This window comes from Oppia nitens, unplaced genomic scaffold, assembly GCF_028296485.1.
Source record: "Oppia nitens isolate AA-2021 unplaced genomic scaffold, nextdenovo-longstitch-racon4-pilon3 scaffold13_pilon_pilon_pilon, whole genome shotgun sequence".
NCBI classification, from domain to species: Eukaryota; Metazoa; Arthropoda; class Arachnida; order Sarcoptiformes; family Oppiidae; genus Oppia; species Oppia nitens.
Window position 1 is genome coordinate 2,272,469 of NW_026533192.1, and position 14,317 is coordinate 2,286,785.

The 14,317-nt window shown below is 28.0% G+C and overlaps 3 protein-coding genes across 3 annotated transcripts; 1 reads left to right on the forward strand and 2 right to left on the reverse strand.

Moving 5' to 3' along the window:
- Window positions 1–3,228: 3,228 nt before the first annotated feature.
- Window positions 3,229–10,934, forward strand: LOC128960638 (uncharacterized). The gene is made up of 6 exons (XM_054306770.1): window positions 3,229–5,480; window positions 5,543–6,011; window positions 8,503–9,969; window positions 10,044–10,313; window positions 10,370–10,502; window positions 10,592–10,934. Exons 1-6 carry the CDS (start codon window positions 3,538–3,540, stop codon window positions 10,735–10,737), a joined length of 4,428 nt encoding a protein of 1,475 aa, XP_054162745.1. The 5' UTR covers window positions 3,229–3,537; the 3' UTR covers window positions 10,738–10,934.
- On the reverse strand, window positions 7,226–8,304 carry LOC128960982 (mesencephalic astrocyte-derived neurotrophic factor homolog). Its single transcript, XM_054307174.1, has 4 exons — window positions 7,977–8,304; window positions 7,784–7,908; window positions 7,565–7,706; window positions 7,226–7,504 (listed from the first exon to the last, which is right to left on the reverse strand). Exons 1-4 carry the CDS (start codon window positions 8,080–8,082, stop codon window positions 7,338–7,340), a joined length of 540 nt encoding a protein of 179 aa, XP_054163149.1. The 5' UTR covers window positions 8,083–8,304; the 3' UTR covers window positions 7,226–7,337.
- Window positions 10,935–11,101: 167 nt separating the features above from the next.
- LOC128958004 (ELAV-like protein 1-B) lies at window positions 11,102–13,154 on the reverse strand. Its single transcript, XM_054303822.1, has 2 exons — window positions 12,175–13,154; window positions 11,102–11,868 (listed from the first exon to the last, which is right to left on the reverse strand). The coding sequence occupies exons 1-2, from the start codon at window positions 12,730–12,732 to the stop codon at window positions 11,266–11,268; spliced, it is 1,161 nt and encodes a 386-aa protein (XP_054159797.1). The 5' UTR covers window positions 12,733–13,154; the 3' UTR covers window positions 11,102–11,265.
- Between the last annotated feature and the right edge of the window lie 1,163 nt (window positions 13,155–14,317).

Genomic DNA, 14,317 nt, shown 5'->3' on the forward strand with positions numbered 1-14,317 from the left:
TATTTATTTAATTATATAATAATATTACTGAAATTTGTCAATTGATAAGTAATTTTATGATGAATTGCTAAATAATTTAATAATAGCATATAAACTATATATAGTTTTCATATATAAAGTGGATTCTTCAATGACTGGCATTATTTAGTTTTTTACATTGTTTTTGATGATTGATTACAATATTAGATTTATAATAAATGTTTAAACTCAAGTAAATATCAAATAAACAATAATTAAACAAAATTAGTGAAAAAAAACCAATACTAATGTCTATTGATTCAAATCATAAATTTAATCCTTTTTTATTGAGCTGTGGTTGTGCCGCCTGTGCCGTCAGCTTTGGTGTTATTTTACTGATGGCCGGTATTATCGTGATAGGCATGTCCTCCGTGTCTCCAACTTCTCCATATCGGGACAACCCGTTTGTGTTTCAATATAGAGAAGAACTCAATACAACTCCATATATAATATCAGTAGTATTGATGAGTATCGGCAGTGCTTTCATTATCCTTTCAATTGTTTTTACTATTGTTTCTCTTATTATTCGTAATAAATCTCAAATTAATGACAACGAAAGCAACAGTCAATTACCAGAAGAATCCAATTGTTTAAAAAAGACTTCAGAAAATTGTAAAGAAGTTGTTTCAATGTCTAGTCATTTAATGGATGATATACATGAAGATGAAGCAGAACTTAAAGATGAGAGACCACCACAACAATTGAAAGGTGATATCAATGAAGTAGGACTTCCCGTAAGAATACCTCATAATGGGTTCAGTTACACGGCTTATCCACCTATTTATATACAAACCCATAGAAAATGTACTCAAAATATTACATTTACTAAAGAATCCCAAATATGATTAATAATTTAAATTAATTTTCAATAATCTTAAAATATATGGGATATATATTCATAAAAAATATATTCTGGGATTTTTAAATAATTCTAAGTAAAATTCATATTTTAATGATTTATAATTATATATTTTTAAACTTATTTAATTACTTAACTATATATTTATATAAAAAATTATAACATAAATAATAATTGATTTAAAATATACTACTATTTCATAATATTTTACTATTTTATATAACAATTAAATGCACCTGTAGTTTTTTCATTTTAAGATTAATGTAATTAATGAAAGATGTTTACACAATTGTTTATCATTTATTTCAATTTATTTATTAACAAATTAATACAAAAAATTAAAAAGCATGAGTTTGTTGTATTGTTTGAAAAAATAATATTATAATTGCTAAACGTGTTTAGGCATAACAATAATTATTATTAAATGCCAGGCATTGCTATGTTTAGGGAAAAAATTCAAAAATGAATTTCTTGTATAGTTTGCCAAATGAAATTAAAAAATCAAAAATTTTATCTTTTATTACAATAAAAACTAGAAAATTATTAGCATAAATATACAGTGAGTGTAATAAATTAAATTATATTTGTTTGTTAATATAATTATCTGGTATGTTAAATAAAATAAAATAATTATTATATTGATGTTTCACTCAACATATACTTATTATTTATTTAATATTCATAATTCTAGATTAATATTGAGAAATCGAGATTATTTATTTTAAATAGCCATTAAAAACTCTTAAATAATATACAGTATTATTTGACTCATTATACAAATTTTATATCACATCATAACTTTTTTATAATATATATTTTGATGATAAGGAAAATATAACCAAAAATGCTAACTAATCTAAATAATGCATATTTTTATTTCAATTGTCAAAATTATTTGGGAAATTGCTTGTCATTATAGCAATATATACTTTATAATTTGTATAATTTATATAATTTAATTAGTAATAATAATACAGTGTAATGTCAATTGAGCTAATTATACATATAAGGATTAAATTTAACTCACAAATATTTTTTTTAGTTTTCAAGTTTGTGTTCAATTGTTTATATTATTATTTTTTTTATTAAAAGTAAACTTTAAAGCAAAAACTACTTTACTTGTTAGTATACTTTAAAAAGTTATATTCAACATTTTATGTGACAATAATCAGTTTTTATAATTATTGGTTAAAATATTTTATTTAATGGCTAAGAGTTTGATATCTCCCACACCTAAATAAATCAATTTGACCGACAAATTAATGTCGATTCTAATGTATGATTAGATGTGCTAATTAATAATAACTACTATTTAAAATTATTATTATGAAAACTTGATAATAATTGATGTTAATTGATAAGTAAAATTTTAGATTTAATGATAAATATGACTATTATAACTTAAATAAAATTATTGAATCTATTTTATTATAAACAAAAATGCTTTATTATTAATATATTGAATATAACTATACATTGTTTTGTTAGTTATTATAATCAAATCGATAAGAATTACATTACATTTTAATGTTTAAAGTCTCAAAAAACTAGATTATAGTCATTACTCTCTCACTAATACTTATCATTTATATTGATTTTATTTTTTTTATTTGTTATTTTTATAGTTTTGTCTTAACTCAGACTCAGACATAAGTTTTCTTATTTAAGTTGAGAATTAGCTTCAAAAATAAAAATCTTTATGAAAACGACAAATTTATTTATGGAAAATAATAATAATATTATTATTATAACAACTTAATAATGAAGGAAATATTTGTCATAAAAACAAGTGTTAATAAAATTAAATAGTTTTATAGTCAAAACAGGCAATCATTATACTATAAGTTAGTAAATATTAACTATAAAGTCATATAAACAACAAGTATTAAGTAGTTATTCAATATGTAATATACTGTATAATCAGTCAAAATGATAGAGCAGTCTAAGGTATGTAAGCAGTAAGTGATTGCAATGCAATGCAATACAATGTAAACCAAATTAAGTTTTGCTTAAAATTTACTATTGAATGCATATAAGAATTGACTGATATATTTAAACCTAAAACACCACTTTTTATGTGATATTTATTTTTTAAAATACATGTAATTTTTATTTGAATTTATGTTAAATTGATAGCAAAAAGTTTATATATTATTTAAAGTATTTTATGTCACAAAAACATACTTACTGTCAATATATTGAATAAATGAATCGTTAATACTGTAGTTAAATGTAATAATAATAAAGTAATTCAATTAACAAATGTTTTGCCAAATATTTAGTGCATTCAAAGCATTCAAATTGTTTGGCATTTAAACCATTGCTTTGTTTTGTTGTGTTTTGATCTCAAAACTCAAACATTTTATTTTATTTTCACTTTTTATTTATTTATTTATTTTTCTAATTAAAAATATTTAATTGAATTTAAATTATAATTACTATATAATGAAATGAAATGCAATTAATATCATAAAGTGAATGAATGGTGAATATGTTGATCAATGAAGACATTATGTGATAGTATTTGAATTAAAGACCATTTGTTATGAATGGTTACTTCATTAGTGATATTGAGTGTCATATAATCATCAAATTAGTGCCACAATTGTATTGCACTAATCATTAAACAATTGTCTACTTTTGGTAAACAATAAGTCTTTATGTCAGCGATGGACGACTACGAGTACGTGAGGAATATGACTTTGATGTTCTTCTTGGACCGACTTATGTTGAAAGACCAGCCGCGGACACTGCATGACCTCTCGTGTCAGTTCGGCACCAAAGGATTCACGAAAGAAATGAGACAAATAGCTGGCGGCAGTCAATCGGGACTCAAGAAGTTTCTATTGGAATATCCGTCTCTCTTCTGTATACAAGACGATCAGGTGTCGATCACACCGTTAGTTAAAGAGACTAATGGAGGACTAATTGGCAAAAGAGATTATACTAAAGAGGCCGTCGAGTTCTTCAGGGAGAAGTTGTCACAATATGGCAACGCAGAGGTGCCTCTAAAGAGTCTGTTAGGACATCGATCACAAGCACCGCCTGAAGTAAGACATGTCTCAGGACAGCACTCGAGGGAATTCAAAGACTTTCTATGTCGACATTCGGATGTTTTTGTCGTTTCTGATGATTATGTTGTTCTCAAGAGTGTTATCGATAATCTTGAAGCCGACGGCAAGACTAAAGGTTCATTAACCAGAATGCCTGAAGAGGTGCCTTTTGATCCATATTTGACGCAACAATTTATATCATTTTTGGAGACAGAAATTACAAGACTGACGCCTCAATACTCAACTAAATTAACTATTGATATACTATTTAATTACATGAAAAACAATTGTAATCTAGAATTATGGACCAAATGTGTTAAAAATTCAAATGATTTAATAACATTCTTGAAAATGAATTCAAAGGTATTTCTTGTTGAATCACACTTTGTTTCATTGACACCGGAGAGGAATAATAAAGACAAACTAAACGATATTAACAGCAAAAATATTAATAATAAACATAATATTTCTAATAATAGTAATAATAATATTAATAATTTTAATTTAAATAATAATAATACTAATAATTCTAATAATAATATCTCTTTACAATCAAACCCTTCGACTCAATCTTCCAATACATCGACACCAATATCTTCGCCCTCAAGAATAAACAGCGCTTCTTCAGTCAGTTCAATGAATCAGAGAATTCGGTCACAAATAATGAAAATAGTTTCAGACAATTCGCAGATGAAGTACAAGAATATAAATCATACAAATAATAGCCATAACTTGTCGACCAATATTGAGGCAAATATTATGCGTAATACACGAATAATTACAAAAATAAAAGAAGGACAAGAAGTTGTTAACGATATAAACAAAAATTGCAAATATTTTGCCATTGATTGCGAAGGGATTAACTTAGGAACCGGAGGACAAATCACTTTAGTTCAGTTGGCTTACATGACTTCTCATCAAACGACACCTAAAGTCTGTATTTTTGACGTTTTCTTAAATCCAGATCTTATGAAGTCTTGTTTGAAAACATTGCTTGAATCCGAAGATATTGTTAAAGTGATTCATGACGTGAAAAACGACAGCTGTTGTCTTTATGGTCAATACGGGATAACTATTGCTAACATTTTTGACACTCAAGTTTCGCATTCAATAATACAACAACAAAATACTGGACGTCCGGCATATAAAGCTAAATATACATCACTAAACAATTTGTGCGAAATATACGGTAATAATACATACGTTTGCAATGCAAAGAAGGATCAAATGAAGAAAATCTATCGAAAAGATCCTAAATATTGGAGTCATAGACCGCTTAGCGACGAAATGATATTTTATGCGGCATCTGATGTCTATTCATTGATTCCCGATGTCTACAACAAAATGTCAAATGCAATTCATACACAATATTTACCATTACTTAAACAATTAAATTTTGAGGCAATCTATGCTAAGATAGACACAGAAAAAGTAAAACATATGAAAAAACAACGAAAACTTGATATGGAAGTGACAGACTTGAAGATGAAACTCTTCAATACTGAAGCCAAACAAATTGTTTTAAGTAATCGTGAGATTAGATTATTAAGGTATTGATTATAAGTTATTGCAATTAAAATACATTTAATAACAGTATAATTAATTTATTTAGATATATTGATCTGACGGATGAAATCCGGGCCAAAATTGAGGGCTCACAAAAAGTAGCCAAAAAGCTGGAGCGTATCGATAAAAAGTCAATGGATGCAAATACCGTTTCGGGTAATGGTAGTCAAAGTTTGGACACTAATACTATGAGCTTTAGTGACGATGATTCGGATAAAAACTCAGACAATGAAGTGGATTCAGACAATGACGAGGACTGTTCGATCCCGAGCTCAGAACTTAATAATCATAATATAACAGTCTTCAGTCCATCTGATTCTCTCGTCTCAAACAAGAGCTGTTGTAACTGTTGTTGTCATCAAAACGGCTTAAACATTGAATTGAATTCAATAACAAGTAGATCAGTGATTAATGAAAGTCTGTCAGACAATAGGTTATTATGTGACTCTGGGGTACAGACTCTGTCAACTGGAGATATAGTTATCACCAAAGTTTATTTTGACGACAATCCTCAATAATATAGCTAATAATAGCTAATTCAAGTATTTACGGTAATTATAATGTTAAATAATTGTCAATTTTAAGAGCCTTATTATATACAATATGTAGAGATCATAATTAAATTAACACTAACTATACTGTGCTTTAATTATATGTATCATCTATTTCTATGGTATTTTAGTGTTTTATGCAAAAAAATTTTATTACAATAATTTCATTAATTTATTTGTATCATAATATTGTTATGCAATATCTAAACTGTATTTAATATTTGTCATTATGTTTCAATAGTGATAAATTAACACAGATTTGTTTAGTACCAAAATACTTGTATCAAACAAATCAAATTACGGTAATATCTTTTTATAAGTTTGCAATGAGTTAAACTAGTTTGGTGTTAGTTATGACAAAATACTGTACCGGTAATAGAAAAATCATATAATTGCTATAATTTTTAATACTATTTACAATTTTAGTTAGATTATTGTGATTGTAATTGTGTATTATTGGTATATTAAAAGCACAGTATACCGGTAACTTCCTAATAGGCTGCCATATATACAGTAATTATACAGTAGTACTGTATTATACAATAACAATTATGTTGATCTCTACTTTTAGTTAATTTTAATTCAATTAAATTGAGTTGAAATTAAACTAAATTATTGTAAGTGCACTTTTATATTGTTAACACTATACAGTATTTATTTATAGATTATATTAATATTTTATTTATATACTAAGTATTAATTTTTGAGATATACAGTATATTTTGAATGAGAATTTAATTGACAAACAAAATTTACGAATTATTGACAAAAAATTTAAATTATCTTAAATTTGAGCTAAATTTCAAAATAGTATAAAAATTTGCGGTAAATTTATTGTATTTATATTTGGGATTTTAAGTTTGTTTTCAAATACTTTTTATAACAATTATTGTACATTATTTTAAAAGCTAGTATTGCTAAACAAAACATTGAACACTGCTTTTTAATTGATACACATTTATTATTATTTGATTATTTAAAAAAAAAATATTTACTCTTTGGCCATATTTTCGAAATAATGATTCAAACATTCATTATTTTTTATTTAAATAATAAATTATTGCAAAAACTTATATAATAAATATTTATTATTTAATTTAATGGAGATATTCATACAGTATAAATACATGAATAAATATAAACTAAAAATTAATTTATTATAACTTATAAAATATTGTTTGAAAACAATGTAGTGATGAAAGCCTTAATAGTGAAAGTGTTATTGTTATACAAAAGATAAGGTAAATAATTTAATTTAAAAACCTATTGACTAATCGTTATTCACTAAAATCAAAGTTCTTCGCGAATGTATTTAGGTTTCAATTCTTCTATCCTATTGATGAACTCTGCCTTTTCTATACATCCATCACATGTCTCGTCCCAATCGTTTAGGATCTTCTTGAGGTCGCGAACCCGCAGTTTCTTCAAGTCAACTGATTTCAAGTCTATTGTCTTTTCTATAAACAATAGTTTCAATATTTAAATATTTTCATTCATTATGGAGTGAAAAAACAAACCATATCTGAGTTCACAGATCTGAGAGTCCTTTTTGACCAACTTTTCGCAAACTTTATCCGCCGGTAATCCCCAACTCAATGGTTTTGACATTTCACCCAATATTTTGGTGGCCGACTCTTCGAGTCCTCCAATATAGTAGCACTAAATAGTAGAAACAAATTAAAACAATTTAATCCATTAATTGATTATAAAGTAATTAATAAAAGAGCAAAACTAACGAATCGGTTCTCAGACTTCTTGGATTCCAAACACAACTCTTTAAACTTTTTCTCAATCTTCAGAGGATCTGACTTTTCATTCTTATCTAATCTATTGATCAATTTGTTGATAACTCCAACGCAAACTAAATGGTAAAATAAATAAATAAGTCATTAGATCCACGTATGTATTGTGTGTCCAATTGATACCTACCCTCACACTCGCCTTCTCGCAGACATTCACTCAATCGTAACATTTGAAAGCAAATGTAGACAATTGTCATCCATTGTATTGATGACCAGTTGTTCATAATTGTCATAAGTATTGATAAAGTGGTGACAAATCAAAGATAAATGAAGAAGAAATCAATGAAAGTAAGAAAAACTTGAATTAAATAAAAACTAATTGAAAACAAAATCTCATTTAAAAGTCATTGAATTGAATGAAAATTTCGATTACTTTTTACATTCATTGCAAACACCGGTAACGTCACCACAATATTCAGTGCTCTCATTGGTTCATACATACAGTCATCACTCGAGTCACACAATGATTGGTCAAAACCAACACATGAAAGTTGTGGCAGTCTTTGATTGGCTCATCAATGAGAGCCACATTTGAATTGACATCCAATCAGATTTGGCGCACTTTTCACCACTGAGTCAGTCAGTCATTGACTTTGTGTTTGTGTTTTGTTTTGTCTTTCATTTGAATCATTGATTTTGTATTGAATTTGTAGACAATTAGAGATAAAATGAATGAAAATCTATGTCCAAACAAACGACGGAAGAAGTCAACAAACTCGAGATCGAGACAAACAAAACTAGTCTTTGACACAAACAATAAACTGACAATAGATGTGACAAATTTGGCAAATAAGAAGAATAAACTACAGACGACTACCACTACTCATGTCATCACAATTGAAGACACGAGTGACTCAATGGATGAACAATCAATACCTCAATCAATACCTCAATCAATACCAAAAGCCATACCACAAGCCATACCCGAACCCATAACCAAATCGGTGACAAAATCAATCGTAAAACCATTTTCATTGACTAGTGATGACCACTTTGAATGTATGGCCAACACAATTGAAATTCAATCAGAAAAGATAACACTAGATCTTGAGTTGGAACTAATACAAGAGTGTTATGAGAATGTGATAACTGTTCCGGCATTACAATCAGCAAAACAAATTAGAGAAGAATGTATGGCTTTAGGAATTGATTTTGAAGATAATGACGACGAAGACGACGAATCGTATACACGATCATCAAGTGGTGTTAATTACGAAGTGGAAGCCATTTATGATAAGAAATTTGATGTCGAATCCAAACAGACGTTGTATTTCGTCAAATGGAAGAATTATTGCTCCGACAACAACACATGGGAACCGATTTACAATCTTTCAAATTGTAAAAAATTAGTTGAAGAATATAATCACATTTGTTTTATCAAAGATAGTACTCAACAGAAATATTTGTTAGATATCTATCAGAAGTTTTATAAACTGAAAGGTATTCTCGAAGATATCTATGAGAAGAAAGTTGAGACCAATGTTTTAACGACAATGCTTTTGATTTTTAACGATATAAATCTCAAATCGTTTAGTCACACAAAGACAGCCATTAGAACTATGAGAATAGAGTTAAGAGACAAATATTTGTCTTTTATCGATGAAATCGTTGAAAAACCAATGGCTGGTCAAAGAGTACATGAAATCGATAAAAAGTTTAATGAATTTCTAAAGTCATTAAATATCACAAAACGTTTCTCTGATTTTAATTTGTTCACTCAATTCTTTTACAAACGAAAACTAACTGAACAATTGTTAATTAAATGGCAAAACAATGTAAACGCTATCATTAAGAGTGATAAGGAAGGACTGCCCATAACAGTGGAGAACTATGTGGACTATGAAGTGCCTCCACCGACATTCACATACATTTCCAAATGTATTACCAAAAATAAAAACATTGAAATAAGTGATGACCCACCTGTTTATTGCCAATGTTTTAATTGTAATGATAGTTACGACACATGTTGTGTGTCAACAAATCAGGTGCACATCGCTTACAATGAAAAGGGTTTCCTCAAAGACTTAAGAAGTCAAAAAGTCAATGCTATTTACGAGTGTAATAGGCATTGCAAATGTGACCAAAATTGTGTCAACAGAGTCGTACAAAAGGGACGAAAGGTTTGGTTTTTTCAATATTTATTATTTACGAACTAATTAGATGTTTCTAATTACCGATAAATCTTATTTATTAGCATAAGTTATCCATCTTTCGCACTGATGATGGTAAGGGTTGGGGCGTACGAACACTCGAACCTATTAATAGAGGGGAATATGTAATGGAATACGTGGGAGAAATCATAGCCGTTGAAGAAGCCGACCGAAGAGGTGCTAAATATGACGCCGAAGGACGTACTTATCTCTTTGATTTGGACTTTACTCCAGAAGAGGATACTAACGAAATGTATAAATACACATTAGATGCCACACAATGTGGAAATGTATCACATTTTGTCAATCATTCAGTAAGTGTTTTACTAAATATATCATAAGCTAATTGTTATAAATTTATAATTGAAAGTGTGATCCCAATTTGGACACACGTTGTGTTTGGATCAACAATTTGGATCCATTGATGCCACACATTGCACTGTTTGCAGTCAGACATATCCGATGTAATGAAGAACTGACATTTGACTACAAGATTACTAGTGGTAAACAACTATTTATTTACTTTCTCTAAAATTACATTATATTTACTTTCTCTAAAATTACATTATATTTACATTATGTTTGAATACAGTTCATGGCTTAACTGAAAGTGAGGACAATCACGAATGCAGTGGTAATGACTCGGGGATCGACACTTCATCGGGTGAGCTAAAGGACAAACCGAAGCGAGTTTTGTGTCGCTGTGGAGCCGATAATTGTCGGGGATTTTTATATTAGTTGTCAACTTACTCAACAACTAATATACATCTCATTTAATGATATTTTCTATATTTAAATCTATATATTTATTGACAAAATTACGGCTTAAGTAAATTATAATGAATTCATTTAGTTTAAGTTTAATTTATTTGTTCATTTATTTTTATTTTAATACTAATTAAATTCATTGATTGGATATAAGCATTGAGACAAATGGAGGACTAAAATAATAAATGATTATACGATAGGAATGATAGGCATAATTGTTATATAATGTAATTTAGAGAAATCATTTTGTATGACATTTTAAATAAATAATTCATACAAATTGTTATGAGTTAACCAAATGACCAATTGATGGACCACTCGGTTAACTTAATTTAATGTCGAGATTCCTAAACAATATAATTAAGAACTAAAAAAAATGAAAATCAAAATTGTGTTATAAATAATGTAATATATAGTAAATTAAAGGAACGAATTATGATTTATGTTTTGAAGATGAGATGAATTGGTAATTGAACTATAATTTTATGAATGGAAGCATCACTTCTTGAATGACACCTGCAATGGTTTGCCCGTAAAGTTGTAACCATTGAGAGCGTTGATGGCATTGAGTGCGTCGTTATAGTTCTTCATTGTCACGAAACCGAAACCTTTACTTTCTCGGGAATCCTTTCTAATGACATTAACGCGAACCACTTTACCGTAATGTGAGAACAAAGCGCCCAAATTGTCCTCATTTGTTTCGGGACCGATATTATATGCAAACAATATGTAACCTCCTTTTTCAGCATTATATCCATTATTTATAGTACCCGACGCACCATATGTTGCGGGTGGCGGTGGAGCAGACATTGAGTATGACTGAGACATTGACGGGTGCATTGAATCATAGCTTAATGGCGTTTGTGTGTCACTATAGCTTTGGTATGGCATTGAGTTATAATTATTATTTGATATCGGATTGAATCGATGTTCACGAGGATTATGAGATACGTGTCTCATCGGACCGGATGAACCGTACCCTTCATACGGCATATGTGAGTAAGAGTAACTACGTTGTGACCCATAAGGACTGCCACCACTACTACTTCCTTGTCCTGAAACGCGTGTCTTCCTTGAACTGCTATAAAGTTTACTATTTTGCTGTCAAATAAAACAATAGTTAATAACAATATAATAATTAATTTCAACCATAAATATCATTTTGTTTTAATGAATTTCAGATATCAAAAATATTTACGGGTACCGGTAATTATTCAAATATGTTTCATTTAACGCTAATATAAAATTATAGTATATTATATAAATCAATGAAATATTGATCAATACTTATGAGTAGTATAATTAAATTCAATTGCGGTATTTCATTAAAAACTGTGATAATTGATAACTCATTAAAATAATGTTAAAAATAGTGAATCACTAATAACTATATTGTATATATCATACCTTTTGGTTGTTATCGTTGGCAAACTTGACATTAAGTGGTGCGACAGCACCGGGCAGTGTCTTTCCATTCATGGCATCGATGGCAGTCAATGCCTCGTCGTGGAGGTCATACAACACAAAGGCCAGACCTTTATGTGCAACGAGACGACACTGAATGATATTACCGAAGGGTGAGAACAGTTGTCTTATGTCGTGATCGCTATAATTTTGGGGCAAATTCTTGATGTAAAGGTTGGCCTGTTTTATGTCATCACTGGATGGTCGGGCAAACGCTACTTTAATTTTCTTGTGCTCAACTAAATGGCCATTCAATGACTTAATAGCCCGCTCGGCATCTTCGGGTAGCAAATAATCAACAAAACCGAAGCCATAGCTGTAACCATTAGACTTCTTGCGAATTATTTTTGCGGACCGAATGTCACCGATTTGTGCGAACAAAACCCGAAAGTCTTGGTCTGTCATCTGTTGCGGCAAATAATTGATTATTAGATTTGTTTTCGAGTTGTCTATTGAGTCGCCGTTTGTCTTGTTTGAAGTCATTGCTCGCTTAGTAGACATCTTCTTGTGGTTGCTTTGGAAGTGATTCTTATGACTCGTTTTACAAAATCATATCAAATATTGTATTGAATTTTAAATAAACTATTTATTAATTTATATTTTTCATCGATCGGTCATTCATTTGATGGTCACTTTGACGACCACTTCAAATGCCGCCATAAATGTCATACAAGAAGTGTTACCGAAAAGTGTTGCTTAAGATCAGCAAACAAGTCATGTCTTCACAAATGACACTCAAATCACATGCAATCAGAAGTTGTGTCAAACATTTAGTCGACTTTCAAAACACTAACTAATTATTAATTGTTTACAAATCAATTCAAAGCGTGTTTTCAATTGATTGACAAAAAATCACTTCAAAACACATATTAATGTTAACTAAATAGTGAGTGAATGGCGATCACTGACTAAACAAACATAAATATCGTTACTATTTATCAAACAATTGATTCCCTTTTTAATCGATTAGTGTTTGAGACATACATTTCAATAGTAATTGTATGTCATATAAGACACACAAACCTCTCAATTAAGTGATACTTATTTTTATAATTATTTATGTCTTCAAAACATAAGAGTCAGTCCTTGTGATGAACTAAAGGCCTAAAAGTCATAATAAATATATTATTGAAATAACTGTTTGTTTTCAATACTGTTTGATATATCGATCCATCAAATAGTTGTCTATTAATAATCATTAATTAAATCAATTATATATTAAATATTAAATGTTTCATATATTTTGTTGATTACAAATAGTATGCAAAACTAATCAATATATACCTAAATTTGTATTTAATATTTAAATTGAAATTATTAAATACAGTACACTATATCCTATCCTAACATCAATTTAGACCTAAAATAGTATCAATTGTTTGTAAATTAATAGTTAAGTTATAGAGTAATGCGTTTATTAGTATTAAATTGATATCACTATTAATGCTAATATATATATACTGTATATAAATGTTTGTCAAAGTTATATAATGACAACAATTATATTTACTTTAATAATTGAGATAAGAGTGGATTAATCGGATTTATTGTCTTTAATCTTACTTTTTATGATCACTTATAAGTTATAATCAATTGAATCAATTATAATTAAATTATAATCTTTAAAATATTGGCATAACTTTTTATGAAACAATAAATTGACAATTAATACTTATTTTCATTTCAAAAATACTAATAGATTTTATATGATTAAAAAATAGAAAATTATATAAAAATATATATTTAATAACAAATATTAATTTTTTAAATAAATAATTTATACAAATATACAATATCTATAAATATATAATTTTATTGTAGTTATGATAATAAAGTAATAAATTGTATCCTTAAATATCCTTAAATAATGTAATGATTGCATTTACACTTAGAAATTAAGTAAAATATTGAATAATAAAAGTTTTTAAATGTTTACAATAAAAATAATTTCTAAAATTCAGTTTTAAAACAAATATAAAATTATGTAAGACTTGGAAAAAGAGAACAGATTTTTAGTAACCATTTGTTTTGCGCAACTCTGCCGTCATTTAAGAAGTGAACATATAATCAATAAATTTAATAATAA